Here is an 18,168-nt window from a genome sequence, read left to right as displayed (position 1 = left end):
ACACACCCCTGTTTATTTTTACCAGCATTTTCCTTTAACATTTTAAAATATTTTAAACTATTTTGATTTGTTTTCTATTAAGTAATTTGTACTAAACCTTGCAGCTTTCACAGGTGAGAAGTCCATAATGGTAACCAGACACTTTATCTCCACAAACTGGACACAGTTCTTCCAGGTCTTCATCGTAAGAGTAATTCACCATTTTAAACTGAGACACTGGAAAAAAACAGAAATAACACATTCAATGAGTATTTACATAAGTAGTTCAAAAATGTTTTCCTCAGCTCCAACTATTAGACATTAATTCTGACCTGAGGAAACAATCCATTAGAGAAACGTCTTCTGCAAATTAAATTTAAAAAAAAACTTGAAAAAAATCAAAACAAACTCACCACCACAACTCACACTGAAACATGGAATTTTTAATTCAACAGCAAAACAATATGAACTCTTCACAAGTAAAAAAAAGTATAAGCTTCAGAGTTTTGTGTTGTGAGAAAAAATTCTAGTTATTCAGAATTCCAGTGCTCTTCAACCATCTACAGTCCATTGAACCAGAAACTACATTAAATAATTTAATTTCACCACTTATCAGGAAAGTGATTAAAAAAGTCAGAACCAAAATTGACAAGGTTAAATCTCACTGATGTATGTAAAATACTAGGTTTGCTTCCTTTAAAGTTTAGTTAAAATAATACCAATTTGTAAATATTTACTTTAAACTTGAAACCCACATAACCAGCACTCTCCTAGTGTGTTGAATGTAAATTACTTACAGTACCAAGTTAAAATGCTGTCCTGACACTCAAAACCTTGATTCTGATCAGCAGCCCATCTTTAACAAAAACTTGCTTCCTGTAATACCTAAATCGATCAGTTTTAATATTAAAAGTTCAAATTGCTTATTTGTTCCCATTTTATTTACTTTTGCCTCCAAACATTTTTAAACCCCAGAAACTAGAGAACAGTAAAGAAGGAGACAAGCAGAAGGCACTGGGATTGTTTTTTGAAGAGATGGGGTGGTAAAGTACCTAAACCTAATTAATTTTATATAATCGCCATGCTAAATTAAGCCCAAATCAAACCACAACGATCCAGGATTAAGGTCCTAGGCGCAAGTAACCAACTTCCTCGGACAAAAGTAATCAGTGTTTGCGGGAGATCTAAAAGATGTACAGAATGTAAACAGGAAACGCTGCAGTTCTTATGTCCTGATTTTCCCAAATATCCCTGTGCAATTTAGACAAAACCTTGAAGGAAAAAACCTGTCTGCCATTCTGAGGAAAGGCAGAGGAGGAGCTGGGAGATGAGGGGGTGCAAAAGAACCTGAATGAAAGAGAGAGAGAATTGATCTAGATTCACCCCACAACCAGCTCAGTCAGCAGGTCTGATTATCCCCCCCCCCCAAATAACAACAACCCACCCTCACCGCAGAGCCAATTTCCTTCCCTTTTCCTGCTGCAAAATAGACCAGGCAGCTGACGGTTTGTAATGTAATCAGTTATCTCTGTAAGGGGGTGACGGACACAGCAGCGGCAGAAGTTATGATTTTCTTCCCCTAGAATCAAACAGCTGTCACGTTTTTGAGTCATCTAATCGAGTTACATCTAAGTAGTTGTATCACGGGAGAGAGCTCCCAGAAAGCGGCTAAGCATGCCTTGGAGTTAAGAGTCTCTGGGTTAAGAAAAAGATGTGCTAAGACTTGAGTAACTAACAGCAGCCGTGTCCCCTAAGGAAAGAACCCCGCAGGCTCTGTGGGAACTAGAGAGGGACCTGGAGTGAAATTAACACAGCGTGAAATAGCCGAGGGAAAATATTTTCAGAACGACTTCTTCACGGTTTATGAATCAGGGCCAATCTGATCAGAGAGCAGAATGTGTGTTACACACTATGGGCTCTCTCCAGCTACCATCTCCACGCTTGTTGATTTCTTTTATATACCTGACCTTAGGTGGACGATCCTTTAACTAAGATTAAAGAGCGGATGAATGGAGTTTCTCTGCTCACTGTATACACGCAAGAAATACACAAGGGGAGAGAGAGAACGACCAGTCCCTTCCTTCTCATCACGTTGCCTGTGCTGCAGGGGCCGAAGCAAGAACAAAGTTCCCGGTTGTCACAAGAAAAAATAAATGGACAAAGGGGTCAGTACGGAAAACAAGGATTTTCCCCAAGCACTGTCCGGGAGCGTTGCAGGATAACACAGTGTTGAGCGGGACACAGCCAAAGAAAAAGAAAGTCTGAATTACCCTGACACCCCCACTCCCCTTACAACTTCTGCGTCCCATTAGTCTCAAGATAGAAAAGGGGCCCCTGAAGACCAATTTAGGCTGAAACAAGCGACCGGTAGAGAAGTTTCTGCTAAAGGGTCGCCCCGAGCCCTCAACCTGGAGTTGAGCTTCTGGAGTTGAGCAGCACATTGTGCTAAAATGGGGCTTTTCTACAGTGACCCAGGTGTCTCCGGCCAGCTAGCCCCACCAGGCACCTGGGCCGAGAGGCTGTGGAGATGGGATACAGCCAATCCCCAGCACTTAGGGGATCCTCTCTGCTCCTCCATTTAGTGGAGTGAATGGGGTGCAACTCCAGCGCTGCTGCCGAATCTCTCTGACATAACGAAAGCCCCCTGCCTTTAGCATGGCAAGTAAGGATCACCTTTAGCTGAGCGCGGGAGCGAGCTGAGAAACACTGGTTCCCGTGCCGCTAACAGCCGCTTCCCTGAGACAGAGTTCAAATCTCCTGTCCCGAGCTCAAAATAAACGCAGGTTGAAGCGAAAGTCTCTGAGTTTCAGACAGAAAGTTTCCAGCTCCGCTCTGGACTTAGGACTTTAAAAGATCCCTCCTGCTAAGCTATGGTACCCCAGCGACTCAGCTCCAGCGCCTGCATTCTCTGGCCAGCAAGCAATGAAATTCAGAGGCATAAATACACGGTACCGTCAGTTTCAGGACTTGCTGAAGCAAAGTTTCTCATCGCATCTGGTTGATCACCTGTGTTATTTGCACTGAAAGACAAGCTGCGCTTATTACCACACTTACTCTCACACAAAGCCATAAATGCAATTAGCAAACCGACAGGAACAGCCCTGCAAACGACCGCTAATAAAGCAGCAGTATGGCTAAAACCCCCCTTGGAAATGGTCCGTCGAGTCTATGCCAGGTAAAGTTGTAAAGAGGTGGCGAGGGCTATTTCGAGAGCAGAGACAGAATCTGGGTCGTGCAAAGGGCGAGTATGGAATTGCTGCAGGGATTTTCCTGATGTCACCCCCTCGTTTGCTTGAGATAAACTTCGAAGCGAGCCAGAATCTGGAGCTGCCTTTCTTTTTTTTTTCTTTAAATAAAACGCGTTTAAAATAGAGCCAGTGGGATGGATATGTTTTCTTGCGAGCAATCAAGAGCTAGGAAAATAAAGGGGACCTGCCAGTTCCCGCTCCCATAGACCCCATTCCCCCCTTAAAATACTAGACAGCGGGCCCGAGTTTCCCTTAGCAGCTCACCCTGCGTCTGATGCTTTGCGGATACGACTGCTCAGTGTCACGTCTCCCATGCATTGGGGGCAGACGGTAGATTCGGATCGTTACACTTAGCCCTCCCTCTGCTTTCGTGCTGAATTTCCGAAGGCTTTATCGTACCCCCCCCCCCAGCTTTTAGTAACCCGGTTCTGGAAGTTCAGCAAAGTTCCCAATTGTCAGGCACAGCTGCCCGGGTCAGCCCAGAGCAGCCCGGCTCCAGCTGCCGGTGCCGCTAAGCCTGGCTGGCGAATTGGCAATCGCTTTAGAAACCTCCACAACCGATTGCTCAGGAGCCACCAACTTTGCATGGAGGTGCCGGGGAAGGGAGCCGCGGATCTCTCGGAGCCCTGCCCGGCAGGTACCGCAGGGGCGAGCGCGCACGTGCTTACCTTGCATGTTTTCCGGCATCTGCCCCTGCTCCCCATTCGCTCGGGCGAGTCCCAGGGCTTCCGTCTCCACTTTGGGCAGCATGACAAGGCGGCTGCGGGCCGGGATGGGGGCTCCGTGTCCGTCCGGGAGAGCGGCACCTGGGCACGGCAGCACAGATTTAGCTCGGAGAGGGGGCCAGCGGCGGCGGCGGCGTCCACCCCCCGCTCCGGCCCGTGCCCTGCGCGCCCCGCTGCTGCCCACACCTAGCGCAGCCGCCCGCTGGCGCCGCGCGCGCAGGCGCCGGGGCTCGGCGCGCGCCAGGGGCAGCCCGGGACGGGAGCCCGCGGCGCTGCTCGGGCGGAGAGCGGCAGCAGCCAGGCTGAGCGCCAGCCCCGGGAGCAGCGCTGCGGCGGGGTTGGTGCGCGGCTGGCCGGGTTCCCCGCCCCCCTTTCTCCTCCCCCCCGGCTCGGCAGGGGCTCCCTCCAGCCGCGGCTCTCGCCCTGTCACAAGTGTGGAGTTGCGAAGTTCAGACCTTGCGGTCCTGCCTTGTTTACTCCACATGCACCGAGAAGAGGCACTTCCCAGCCGGCTGGGGCTGGGGGAGGGGGGCTGGGGAGATAGCGAGTGTGAGGGCTCTGGGGGGGCTGACACAGCCGCTCCAGCCAATGAGGAAGAGGCGCAATCAGCAACCAACCCTTCCCCCTCCTCTAAAGCTCCCCCCAGTTACAGTTGTTAAATCTTCCTGATATTACAGTGCTAGTAAAACAGGCACGGGCCGCCTAAGGGAGCGAGGTGCACCGGCCAGCAGCTTGCAAACATCCCCAGCGAGCCAGGTGATCTCTGCATCCAGGGGAAATAAGACGTGAACGTGCAGTGCAAGAAGGAGACGGGCAATGCATTATTCCTGCTCAGTGGCAGGCAGGGCTAAGGGTTCTTCTTCAGTCACCGCAGGCTCTTGCCTTACACTCTCACACAGCCATTGTGCGTGCACAGGGGGTGATGAGGGACATTCTTGTCTATCCCATTTTCACCCATCTGGGCTATTCCCCGCCCCACAGCAGCGACAGCTGGAGTTGAACTCTCTCCAGTAGAGAGTACGTTGTCTCACATGGTCCTAGGCTCGCCGTCTGTACATGGTGGTCTCAGGTGGGAAGACACTCCCCCCCCGCACACTATTATAAAGGAATTGTAGATCTTTGCAAACACTACCTTGATTCCCCCTTGTTTACATTTCCTTTTTACAGTCCGATGGAGACCTAATGGAGCTACGGTTGGGTTTTCTGTATTAATTCTACGTTTTCTAGAGTCTTGTGAGATCTATCAAGACAAGCTACATAACTTAAATAAAGCAAATGCCCTAAAGAGCAATCTGTTAAACAACAGCCAACCTGCCGACTAAAAAGTGCAGTAAATGGCATCAACCTAAACGTTACCAGACAGAACTCGTTCAAATAGTATTTTCTAAATGCTACAATATTTAATTCTCGGTGCCAGCTTTTGCAATCCCACAGTTATTGCAGCCATTCTCAGTCCGTTCTAGTGAATGGGATTTCAAAGATTTTAATGTATTCCATTTGACTAGCACGAGGAGCAGAAATATTTCAATCAAAACTCACTGTCCACTAGTCAAGGTAACAATATTACTGTGATATTCCAATTAGTTGTATTAACATATATCTATTTTTGTTGACATTAGATGAGCAAGCATTATTTCCATCTTCAAAATAATCAAAACCTACTATATCTGACAGTTATGATTATTCTTCTATGGCTTGTTAATCATGTTCACATTTATGGAAAATTATAAATATTTGGAAAATAAAAATCCTTTTGAACTGTAAGTAATGCATGCTATTGACTATAATAGTGTAAGGAAAATAAAGGTTCATGACTGTTAATACAGATTCTATAAAATGTAATTATTGCTGTAAGTTTATTAAACACTTTTGATGACCAAGGTGCTGATAGAAAAGTGGCAAAAGGTCATTTAAGAGCGATAACTGACTCTGTTGTGCTCTGTGCTTAGTTTGTTTGAACTTTTCCCATCAAGCACTTAAAAGTAAAAATCTAATCTTAATTTACTGGAGATGTGGATGTCTCCAAACTTCAGTGTTACTGCAAAATAGGTTTCTCTCTTTCTTTCAGGACTTGCTATTCTTGGGATGGGTTAAATGTGGGGAGGGAATCAGACTTGAGAGTGTTGCAACTTAAAAATCTTGAAATAGCCAATTTGGGGAAAAAAATCTTGTTCAATATTAACATAATTTCCAAAACTGGAATTTTATCTCTCAAATTATCTTGTGAACAGGTTTTAAAAATAAATAGCGGCGCGGCTATCTTACTAGGGAGGGCTGTTTGAGTGTCCCCTGAAAGATGCCTTCCTCTCAGGGGAGCGGACGGGTATGAGATGAGACCATACAATCTTGGCGTTTGTAGATATATTATTTACTTATTTTTAAAAACCTATAGACTTTGCTTCTATAAAATTGTTGTGAGCTCAGGCTAAATGGGCTCAGCAGTTGTAATGCCATCAGAATAGAGGCAAAGGGTCACACAAGTGGATCTGATGTAAATTGCTTTTGGTTTGGCTATGGGTTAGAGGAGAACACTTTGGGCTTCCTGTCTACGCAGCAAAGAGGAGCAGATCGTAGCCCATGTAATAGATAAAAACACAGAGGTGCTTTGGAAGAGCAGGTCTTAGACTGAGAATTCTGATCTGGAGACATGTAACAGAATAGACTGTTCCATGACTCTCCCTACATGCCCACCGGTTCCAATGGGTACAAAGTTAGCGATGTGTGTCCTGTTTTAAAAGCACCTCGTTCTCTGTTAGAGAGAGAGATCTGTGCTCTGTCCCTCCCACCCCACCTTACCTCCCCGCAGGACATAAATTATGAAAGACACAGCCTATGACAGTATTTACAACAGACCTTGGAAAGTTAGATTAATACGTATCTACAAATCCTCAGTCCTACAGCTCTCTAAGGTTTCCTGGGCAAATAGGAAGGGTCGTTCTCTCTCTCTCTCGGCCGTGTATTGTTCGGGGGAAAGTGATTTCATGTTGTTGTCCGATAAACTCGCAGCGAGACAATCCTTTTAGTTTCTCTCGCTTTTTCTGGTGAGTAAAGAAGATCAACATTTTAGCCCACCAAGGCAAAAGCAGAAAAAGACCCTGCCAACCAGGAAAGTATAGCTCAGTCTTGTAGCTCATCTAGGACCAGATTATGCATTGAAGTCAATGGGAGTTTTGAGCGTTCAAATCTACTCGGGGTTAAAATCGAGCCCTTAATGTTCAGATTTTCCCCATTATTTATTTTCACACCAATATGAGCCAGGCTTCTTTCTGAAGAGCCTATCTATGGCTTAATCTATAGCTCTCTATCTCAACTCCCCACAACCCTATCACCCCTTATTTTGTTGAGAACAATTTCCCAGTGGTTTACTCCCACTCAGGTACATACAGAATTCACCCTCTAAATGACTCTTTAGTACTTAAATCTCTGTTTAACTAGTACTTGTGGAATTAATGTTACAGGCAGTATCACTCCACAGGGGCCTGACTTGGAAAGAGTTCAAATGGTACATTGCGAAGCTACTCCAGGAGTTATTAGTTCAGATGAAAATACTTTGGAGTGGTTATTACACATCTACATTTCTCCGAAGTAACACTTTAGGGCAGTAACCATTATAAATGATACCTGCTCCCTCGTGGCTACGTTTAATTTAACATGGAGCTTTAGCTCTCACAATTGCCTTGAGCAACCTTAATTACCCTCTCTTCTAATCCCTTCGCCATTCCTTACCAAGTTCTCCAAACTTTTTTATGTGACTTCTCTCCTGAGTTTGCCTGGCTTGTTCTGATGTAGCCTGAAGGTCTTGATTGACGCGTGTAATTATAATAATAAAAGATGATGGCTTGGGGAGCCTCTGGCAGCCTTGATTAGCGCAAGGAGCACAGCCCTGGAATATTTATGTTTTCCCTTTTAAATGTATGTACAATTCCATTAAAAACACGGGCTAATTATTATTACTATTTTTTTAATCGGGAACTTCCTCTGCTCCTTTTGTTTTCACACTGCAGGGGTCCATGTCGGGGTATTTCAAGGTGAGTTCCAATTCTTGGGAACTTGAAAGAGGCCCAAAGCTGGGCGCTCCTAAAGGCTTTCCAGCTAGGCTACCTTCTGCTTTGCGTAGGGCAAAGTGTCCTGCCGGGGAGAGGGTTTGCTTTATTTGACCACAAAGGCAGGCGGCTCTAGCAGAAGAAAACCCTTGAAAAGTGTGTGCAAAGGGAACTTTCCCCCTCCGATCCCATGGAGAAGTTAATGAGAGCAAGTTGTAACTTTGCTGTTGGGAAGTCTATATCCAAAGCCACGCCAAGAGTCCTCTTGCTTCTCTAGTAATGTTTAGGGCTAGCGCTCTCTTTTTTCTGCCTCTGCTAAAAGTTCACATTGCAAAGATCAGCAGTGACAAGCTGTGTCTGTAGATGGAAGGCAAAGGGCCGCTATCGCGCAGCCTGGCCATAGTCCACTCCCTGTTACGTTCCCCCATAAAATACAGCAGAGGAGCCAGTATTTAGCCAGAATACCGGAGAGCACGAAACGCAAGGGAGCTCTTTCCAATGGGAGCAATGCTCTTCCTGAACAATTCATGCGCTTTATACTTCATCTCCCCGACCACATGTGCGCACATTTCTTTTTCCTTCTTGCTTTCTGTCAATCAGAATGGGAAGCATACCCGGGTCTCTCAGACAGAGACAGGGAAGGGTGACAGGAAGTCACTGCAAGTCCCTTAAGGGAAAGGGCTGGTGGTTGTTGTCTCCCACATTCGACTGGAAGTGTTGTATTTAATACCCCGGGACTGACGAGCTAGAGATTGTTAGTGCTATAATCCAAAACTCGCAGAAGGAGACGTTAGAAAGTAAACAGCCCGGTCTGGAGAAGTGAAAACCAAACCCACACCTTTCTGATCCGATGCAACATTCAATGCACAGGAGTCAGGCTGTAAAATATACGTCGCAGGTGATCAACCTTTTCAAAAGTCTATTACATTTACGAGCTTCAGTGATTCACAGTTACCTCACTGGGGCTGTCGATCTCCCCTACTCCGAAATACACAACTATTTCGACACAATCAATTATTGACTGCAGTGCTATTTTTAAAGAGCACTAAAGCTCACTGTTGTACATTGGAACGCATCCATGCCTATAAACACCTTACAGCGTAGAGTGAAACATACAAGATATGGTATATGGCGACGAATAAACCTGGTCAGGTAAGTGGTAAAGTACCTCCGTGATTGTATTTTTTTTATTGCGAAATGAGTCATCACCAGTGAGAAGTTGTAATGACTTCACCTCGCACTAGTTGATACACCTTCCAGCCCATGCGGGTGGGGACACGACACAATGCCTAGCTGTTCCCTGCTTAATTCTCTTACAAATCTCAGTGCAAATGTTATGCAATAAGGTCACTTAAAATTATGTGGTTTAAAAGCAAATTTCACATTTGCAAGGTATCGTTTGGGAGTAAAATATTCCCACCTCCAACGGTCATACAAAGACTCGATTTTATAGTTTCCCACTAGCTTTAGGTTGCAATGTAACTTTCTTATAGCAAAAAAACTGGGACTATGGATACTGAGGTTTAAAAGAGATGAGGATGAGGTGTGTATATTGGGTGGACGTTTAGGGTGGGACAAAGTGGTTGTAACGCTGCAATCCAATCCGAAATTAACCAATGACAACCTTTGGCACATTTTATTATGTGAACAACACGTGCCCAAAGATTGCATGAGGAATTTACTGAACTAACAGCATCAGTAGCAAACTGCAATCTATTCCAGGCTGCAGTGTTCACCCAATCCCATTAGGCCACCTTGAGATCCAAACTTTCAGACAGAAATGGTGTTAGGATTTTTTTTCCCCTTGCGATTCACTGTTTGCCTTTCAGATGGAAAATCTGATCTAATGGAGAAGGATTAAATACAGCTCAGACCTGTCGCCATTAACAGTGGGGGAAGAAGGGAGGGGTAGGAATTGTTCAGTTTTGATCATTTTTTAAAGTTGAGAAAAATTTTAGTTTTTACCATATAGACAAAGAGGAGGTGACTCCAAATGAAGTCCCCCATCCTTAATCCCTTACACAAACAAATTTATGCCAACGGGGTTATCTAGGAGAGTAAATACTACTCATGTGAGTAAGGATTTGCAGGATCGGAGCTTTAGCTTTTACTACTTTATTTTATTAACGTTTGTCTAGTTACTATTTATTAATGATCACATTCACCTACTTTTAGTGTTGCAAATCTATAGCATGTTTACTGCAGTGTCATTTAAATCACTGTACTTTTCTAGTTAGGTGCCTTTGTCTATATTTCTGCTTCACTATTTGAAATTTGTTTAGATCACTCTGTAAAAGAAAAGCTATAGCTTGGAGGACACATACAGCTACTACATCTGTTTTTATTAAGAAAGTAAGAATTGTATCAGAACTAAACCCAAGTCTCTATATCATAAGAGATAACTGATTTATATACTGTACAGACAGATTTTAAATTTTTTTATTATTTCTGGAACAAGTAACCTTGATTTAATAGCAAAAAAGTTTTCTTGGGTCTCCTTTCCCCCCCACATATCAGTTATATGCTGAAGCTTGCAGAACTTAATTTAAATAACTCACATTTGTAATTAATATAGTTTATGCTTATACATATATATATATCAATATATACATATACTTCATATATAATTTCTCTCACACATATAGTCATAAAATAAACCTTTAAAATTTATACCTGAGATATATACACAATTCATATATTACCATAGGAAATTATAATTATTCCCCCATCCATCCATCCTCTAAAGGTCACCATTACAGCAGATTCTGCCCCTTCACTCTATCTAAGGAAAAGTTTAACAGCTGATTCCTAACCTACCCACATGGCCAGGTGCCTGGTAGAGATCTGTGAACACTGCAATCCTTTCCTCTGAGACAGTAAAGGCATCATCTCTGTTACTTTGTCTCAGCTATTCTGGAATCTAGAATCAGACTGAATGTATGTGTAATGTGTATTTAGGTCTAAATGTATTAATCTTTGTACCACTATAGTTGGAAAATTAAATATAATGTCTAATTACTCCATTACATCAAAATGAAAAAAAAAGTGTAGTATTTAGTCAATGAGGAGCCAAATTTCCAAAAGTATCTTGAGACAAGATTGACATAATAGATTTAAAAATGACAGACTCAAAACCTCACTATTGTAAACAAATACAGAATTTAACTTGTGTCCTGACAATATCGGGGCACGCCCTGGATCAGGCAAAACTACATTTGTAAGTGGAAACTTTGCCTGAGTATGAAATGAAAGAGGGGACTCTATTTTGAAAAAGTACTGTGAAACTTGAGTTTACAGCTATCTGCTAATGCTGAGATTTTCATCCAAATTTCTCAATAAGCCTAATTTCCAACTATATTTATCCACAGTACAAAGGACACACACATATCAATGTTCAACTTTTTAATATAATCTTGCTGCTTTGTTAGTCAATTAATATTGCACCATACACTGAAAACTGTATCTTATCAATTACCTCATTAAACCCTAAAAACACTTTAATAAATATAATATAATATAGTAGGAAATATGAATGTTGCCTCAGGGCATACAGAAAATTAGGATGACAGTAAATATTATGCAAATTGGAAAATTTCATAGGTAGAAGTTACAAGTAGATTATTTTTTCCTTCAGCTTAACCAGTTTTTCAAGTTAATGGAATGTTAAATAATCATAACTAAAGTGTCTACAAATTATATATTGGTTCTCTGAGGAACCCTGAGACAAAAGGCTGAGTAAAGAAAAGTAAAACCATTAAAAATTTGGAGCCCTGGATGAATATTTTCCAAAGTCCATTTAATGATGTGGTCTGATCCTGTGAATGCTGAGCACCATCAACTCTTACTGAATCCCAGTTGCCTACCATGACCTTTGTGGGGGTGAGAGGGAGGAAAAGATAAAAGGCAGGAAGTCAGGAAAAATGAGGGGCCTGCTTATGTTCCAGGGTCCATTCACCTTTTAAGGGCAAGATAGAACTTCTATAGAAATCAATGGAAAGACTCCCACTGGGAGTTGGATCAGGCCCTTAATGCTAAGTAAAAGCTAGGTTTTGATTTAATCACCCATATTCATTCCTGGTCCAATTCTATCAACTGATTTACAAAAAGTATAAATTTGACTAAATGGACAAACTGCATGGGTGCTATGAATGATGCTGTGAATTACATGTTGTTCATCAGTTGGCCAGAAACTGGATGTGAAAGGCAAAATATTGTGATTGTTATTGTTGAGTGAGTGTACAAAGTGAATGCGTTCTTTGAAGACCAAAATCAGCTGTGGTTTTAAGAAGGGGATATACCCACTGAAGTCAATTGCCCTTATTCTCCTCTCACACAAGTATAAACTAGAACTAATTCCACTGAAGTTAATGGAGAGACATTGCTGTAAAACTGGAATAACTGATATCAGAATCCAGCCCACTCGGTGTTGTGCCTATTATGCTGAGTGTGAATGAGGCCCTGGGAGTAAGTTAAAATAGACCAGAGTGATTTCTCTTTCAAAATTCTGGATCTGATTCTGTTCTTGCTTATACTGGTTTTACACCAATGTAATTAATTTAACTTCAGTGGAGTTATTCCTGGTTTACATTGGTGGAAGTGAGAGCAGAATCAATTTAATTTACTTCTATACCACTTCCAAACAATAGTGTGCAAGTTACACACAGATCTCTTGAGTGAATACCAAATTGGTGCAAGGTTACAGTGCTTTGCCACTTACATTAACTTACAACTCTTTTATGATGACTTGACATCCAGATTCTGTTATTATTTGTCCTGCCATGAACTGGAGTAACACCATTTACTTTAATTGCATTATTCCAGGTTTACACCAATGTAAGTGACAGCAAAATCTGGCCTAGTGCATTGATCACCACTGAATTTAGCCCATAGACTCTCCTGGGAGTTACACTGGCTTTTTCCAGGCTGCATTTGTCTGAATTTGACCCAGTGTCTCAGAGATACAATGCACATAATATAGTCACTTTGAAAGTCCATGCCATCAGTGGAGATATACTAATTTACACCAGCTGAGGATATGGCCCCTATATAAACAAAATATAAGAGAATAAGGTATTCTGCAGCATCATTATATTTCTGTAAGGGATGTACTTTTTGCAGCTGCCACTTGATGAACAGGAAGCTTAAACTGAGTTGTGGGTAAATGCGATACATGCTAATGTATTATTCATGATTATTGTTACTATTGTTGTAGTACCTAGGAGCCCTAGTGATAGATTAGGCCTCCACTGTGCTAGGTGCTGTACTTCTCTTTATGATATGGCCTTACCTTGGTTAGAACCTTCACCTGACTGACCTTTCTCTTTCATTTTCCTACTCCTGAGATGCACTCAGTGATTTATTATACTAAAGTTTTAAGAAAAGAAGACAGACATTCTATATCATACTCTGAGCCACATTGTACAGTTCTTACTCAGGCAAAAATCCCATTAATGTCCTGGGAGTTAGGCTAACTTGAGTAAGGGCTGCAGGATTTGGCCCTATTATAGTTATTTAAAATACATTTGATATTTAAATTGTTCAGCAACAGGGCCATATTTTATTCCCTCTCAAACTAGTATACATTTGGCCTGTAAACAGTAGAAGTACACACGGCACACACACATGCACCCGACCTGGTTCTGATCTCATGCTGGTTTTACATTGAAGTCATTAACCCAATTTAGGACAGAAGTTCTGGTTTACTTCTGTCTGAATGAGATCAGAATCAGACTATCTATCTCTTTTCATATTTTCCTCTACAAACTCTCTTATTTTTCTTAAGCTTGTAGAATTGTGGTTTAAAGGAGCACAGGTATACACAGACAGTAGTAATTTGGGTTGTTCCTTTCTCTGCTAAACATGTCCAGGAGCAGTAGTCTTTAGATGGACCCAAATTTGTCCAATTTACCTCCTGTGGTCTCTTTAGCCGCATTCCAACTGGTGACTGTTAAGGCAACCTGAGAACCTCTGCCTAAAAATCTCCCAAATGGTCCTGAGACAAGTGGGTCAGAAAGTGCAACATTTGGAACACATATGGAATCCTTGGGCCATAATCCACCCTCTATAAATCTGAAGTAACCCCTCTGAAGAAATGAGAGCAGCATGTGGCCCATCATCACAGTGGAACACCCAAGTTAGACAGAGTTGCTTTGACTCAAAATCTCCTGAAGCACAGAGGACCACAAGGTGCCTCTCACACCGCTGTAGCTGAGCAGTGAAAAGCAATGGATTTATACCCCAACTGGCATGAGAAGAGAATGAAACCCACTTTCTTGTGCTGAACAGCCTGTGATTTGGATGGAGAAAGAAAAGCGGTTGCTAGAGACTGGGAAGATGCACCCAGGAGACTGGTGGCGATCCTCCCGCTAGTCAAAGCGACCTCAGGGGAATAGCCCCCCGCACAGCCCATGGACCTATTCACCATGTCGCTGGGGCATTTTACGCAGGTCTGTACTCTTTGGCTAGTAGATAGAGACGTTGACCCACATAACCTGCCGCTTTGCAGTTGAAACGAGACACAGGCTCTCAGAAGTGACCTGTGCCAGGCCAAGTTTAAGCACCAACGCTTAGGCGCTGAACATTATTGTTTCAGAGGTTCATTTAGAGCAGAGCAAGCGGAGTAGCCACCATTCATTCGCGGAGAGATGCCCCCATGAGAATGTGAAATCGAAGCGAAAGGAAAAGCCGCCCCCCCCCCCGCAGAACTGGAGCCTGCTCTGGGGGCGATTCTGGAGTCACTGAGCGCCGGCTGCCTAACCTACCTTGGGAAGCTGAGCTAAGGAGTTCAGTGAAAGGAAAAGCAGCGGCCCCTCCCAAGAGATAAAGATCATGTTTCAATTGCATTTCCTCGTCTTTAGACTGCCTGCAAACTAAGGTCTCAAAGCCATTCCCCAGCCCCCTACCACCGCCCGCTAAAGAGTTTCCTCAGGTCCCTCTGTTCCCAGCGATCAACCCATGTACCGCGCACCCGGGAGCGCAAGGCACCGAGAGGGCAGAGGTCTCCATCCCGGAGGCTTTCCAGTTTCCACCCGGCGTAAACCGTCTTGCAAGGGCACGGGTTATAATCAGTCGTTGTAAAAGTCAAGCCTCAAATTCGCTTCTGCCACAGTTCTCACAAAGCCCAGCCCCAGAAGTGAAACACAATAGTCTATACATCGGTATATTTAAACATTGCCTGGGCTGAGAAACCTCCTGCCTGGTGCTGCGTTCAGCCAGGGTGTCGCAGTCACCCACTGTAACTTTTAAGCGAGCCCTGGTTTGAGCATCTATATACAACCCCGACGGCGTAACCGGAGACCGTTTGCAAGCAAATCCCGGACTGTCAGTTGAACAGCGATCAACACCTGGCTCTCTCAAGGCACAGAAAGGAGACGCTCAGGCCACGGGACACCAACGGGATTCGCAAGGGATTTGGAAAACCATTTAAAAGTAAAATTCCTCCACCTCCAAGCCTGCCACAAGCACATCCCGGTCTAACCCCAGAGCCTAGCATTAGAGTGATTCTCTGCTATTCTGTCTATGCACTTCATAGTTTTCCAAGAGTTCAGCAGGCATTTCATTCGTCCCTCAGATGATTTGCAGTAGGATGCTAGATTCTGTCTACGGAGAAAGAATCCCGACTCTAGATCTAATTTGTACGAACTCCGTGGAACGAATAAGCAGAACAATTCGAGATTTGGCATTTGTATAAAGGTCGAAGTGAAGTATAAATTAAAGGGAAAAAATACACAGAGAGAATTTCAGAGAGAATCTACAAGGCTTAAAACACAAAAGCATAACCCCCCTAAAACAGTCAAAAACACGCCATAGAAACAACATCAAGAACAAGACACCATGCAACATTTAGTAAGAGCTTGAATGCAGTAAAATAAATGCCTGCCAGTTTTTCAGTGTAGTGAAGTTGGTGATTCCAGAGGCTACCTGAATGCACTCGAGCTTTATAAAGATACTTTAAAATGTTAAATGCATTGTCTTATTTACAGCCCTGCTCACACTCAATGAATATTTAACTTCATTTGTACAGCATCTAAATAAATATGTATTAGAAGTCTGTATTATGTGTGATAAGACTAGAAAATGCTTCTGAGGTTTCATTGACTTCAAATCATGCAATAGGCGAAGGCCTGATTTTTATGCATTTATGCCTTTTATATATTTAATGACAATTGCGCAAGTATTAGTAATTGTAACAAATAATTACATTAAATATGTTATTCCATACAGCTTTTAGACTAGAGTGATGGCAGATTATGTATTTAGTGATTATACCTGGAGAAGAGAGAGCTATTCAATTAAATCATCAACTGTTTACTTAACATTTTAAACAGGGATTTTAATGCATTCATATTCTTGTTGATAAAATCAAAGTGTAAATTAAACAGTTGTTAAGTTATCCCATAATGATGATTTTCAATTTGGCATGGATGATAAGGCTCAAGGTTAACAGAGTTAAGCAGAGTTACCATAACAGTTAGAAAAGCTTTTACTTACCAACTGGTGTAAGTCCATGTTTTATAGATTCCTGTATGTTGCCAGTGTCAGAACTAGAAGACATTATTAGGTATAAATATACAATGTCCTTGAGTATAGGGTGTACAGCATTGAGTTTGGCAAAAGGTGTGGCTTGTAAACTTTTCTGGCCTTGAGACCCAGGCTACAATAACCTTCAGTGAAAGTCAGCAAGATGAACAACAACAACAAAAATCCAAGAATTCAGAAAGTAGCAGGTATGTCTTTCAATGGACTCTGTACTTTTTCCAACATTAGTGGCCTGCCCTAAACCATGTATCCCATTTCATGATATTCTCTAATCAGAAGAATTGAAACTTGTGATAGGTTCGGCACGGTCACATGACTCTGTACAGGTTGATAAGAGGACTCTGTTATAAAGTGACAGCAAAAGAGATAAGAACTCTTGGCAGATAATGGCAGAGAAATGATTAACTTAGAAGTGGAGAGGTGCTATGAAGCACAGAGAGTGGAAGGTTGTAAAATTGTGGGGTCAGAAGATCATACTGAGTGGATAAAACCCAGTACCAATGTAAGTGTAATGACAATAAACTCAGGCTTGTGACCTGTCCTCTCGATGTCATCACCTCTTTGCACAGCGGCCAACAAGTATGGCTGTTTTGTCTTCTGTAAATACTCTTTGGATGGCAAAACAAGCAAATGTTAATTTCTTAAACTAGGACTATGTATCTGCTTAGGACTCTATTCCCTGGGTAAGAGCATTAGCAAACCTATGGTGATTTTTTGTCAGACAAACCCATTTTATTGCACCTACTCATTAGACAAGAGACTAACTCCCAACTTGTTTGGATGACAGCCATTTAGTTAAAAGCGTACACTATATTTTCAATAAAGCAAGAGCTTTACAGCATAGTTAAACATTGTTATCCTAGGAAAATAATGTATAGGCAATATTGTATTCACAATTAAAGCTGCTTTAATGCAAAAACTTTTCTTAACATGCAGAATTGCTTTGAACAATGCTGAAAATCAATGTTATAAGGGCATGTAGTGCAAATGATCACTACATGTAATTTTGAGCACGTCTGTCAAGGAGCCAAGTTCTGTTCTCAGCTACACCGGGAGTAAATGCAGTGTAATGTAATGTACTTAAATAGAGTTAGGCTGCATGTACATCCATGTAACTGAGTACAGAATTTGGCTTATGGAGCTTGTTTCTCCTCTTATACCAGTGTAGGCCAGGAATAACTTCACTGAAGTCAATGGGATTCCATCAGTGTAAAACTTTTGCGAGATCAGAATCAGGCCTGTCATATCCAGTTTACATTCATTCGAATTTCCAGTCTATTCCAAAAGAGAGAAAATCGACTGTGCTGTGGGCCAGATCTAAAGCCCTCTGAAGTCTTTCTAAGGACTTCAGTGAAATTTGCAACAGGCCCTAAAGCAACACTCACATCTTTTTATGCATTTTGGCATGGTTGTTGGCTCAATTTAAACAGCGCACAGATTGAACTGCTTTTCACTCCTATCCTTCTGGTCAGGACTGAAGCTAGAGCAGGGCATTGGGTGGGGGAAGGTATCTGTAGTGATTTTCTAATGGTCTGGACTAGGAGTCTTGAATGCCTGAGTTATAATGTCTCCCTCTATGGCCTTTGCAAGTAAGACATGTAGGGCCTGATTTTCAAAACTGTTAGGTGCACAAAC

General features: G+C 42.6%; 1 protein-coding gene across 5 annotated transcripts in view; it reads right to left on the bottom strand.

Moving 5' to 3' along the window:
* The window catches only part of NR5A2 (nuclear receptor subfamily 5 group A member 2), a 118,305-nt gene extending 101,791 nt beyond the window's left edge, over nucleotides 1-16,514 (bottom strand). Inside the window, exons 1-3 of one of the 5 annotated variants that reach the window (XM_039485981.1) lie at nucleotides 16,486-16,514; nucleotides 3,896-4,033; nucleotides 98-216 (exon numbers count right to left, since the gene is read on the bottom strand). In XM_039485981.1, coding sequence (XP_039341915.1) covers nucleotides 98-216; nucleotides 3,896-3,977 — 201 coding nt within the window. In that variant the 5' untranslated portion in view covers nucleotides 3,978-4,033; nucleotides 16,486-16,514. Of the gene's footprint in view, nucleotides 1-97; nucleotides 217-776; nucleotides 866-3,491; nucleotides 3,522-3,895; nucleotides 4,034-4,407; nucleotides 4,476-4,627; nucleotides 4,671-16,485 lie in introns of those variants that run through there. The other 4 variants (XM_039485983.1, XM_039485982.1, XM_039485984.1 and 1 more) reach the window with 4 other exon arrangements.
* Between the last annotated feature and the right edge of the window lie 1,654 nt (nucleotides 16,515-18,168).

Source organism: Mauremys reevesii, linkage group 8, assembly GCF_016161935.1.
Source record: "Mauremys reevesii isolate NIE-2019 linkage group 8, ASM1616193v1, whole genome shotgun sequence".
In the NCBI taxonomy this organism is placed as follows: Eukaryota; Metazoa; Chordata; order Testudines; family Geoemydidae; genus Mauremys; species Mauremys reevesii.
The sequence above is the reverse complement of the archived record's forward strand: the minus strand, read 5'-3'. Positions and strand labels throughout refer to the sequence as shown.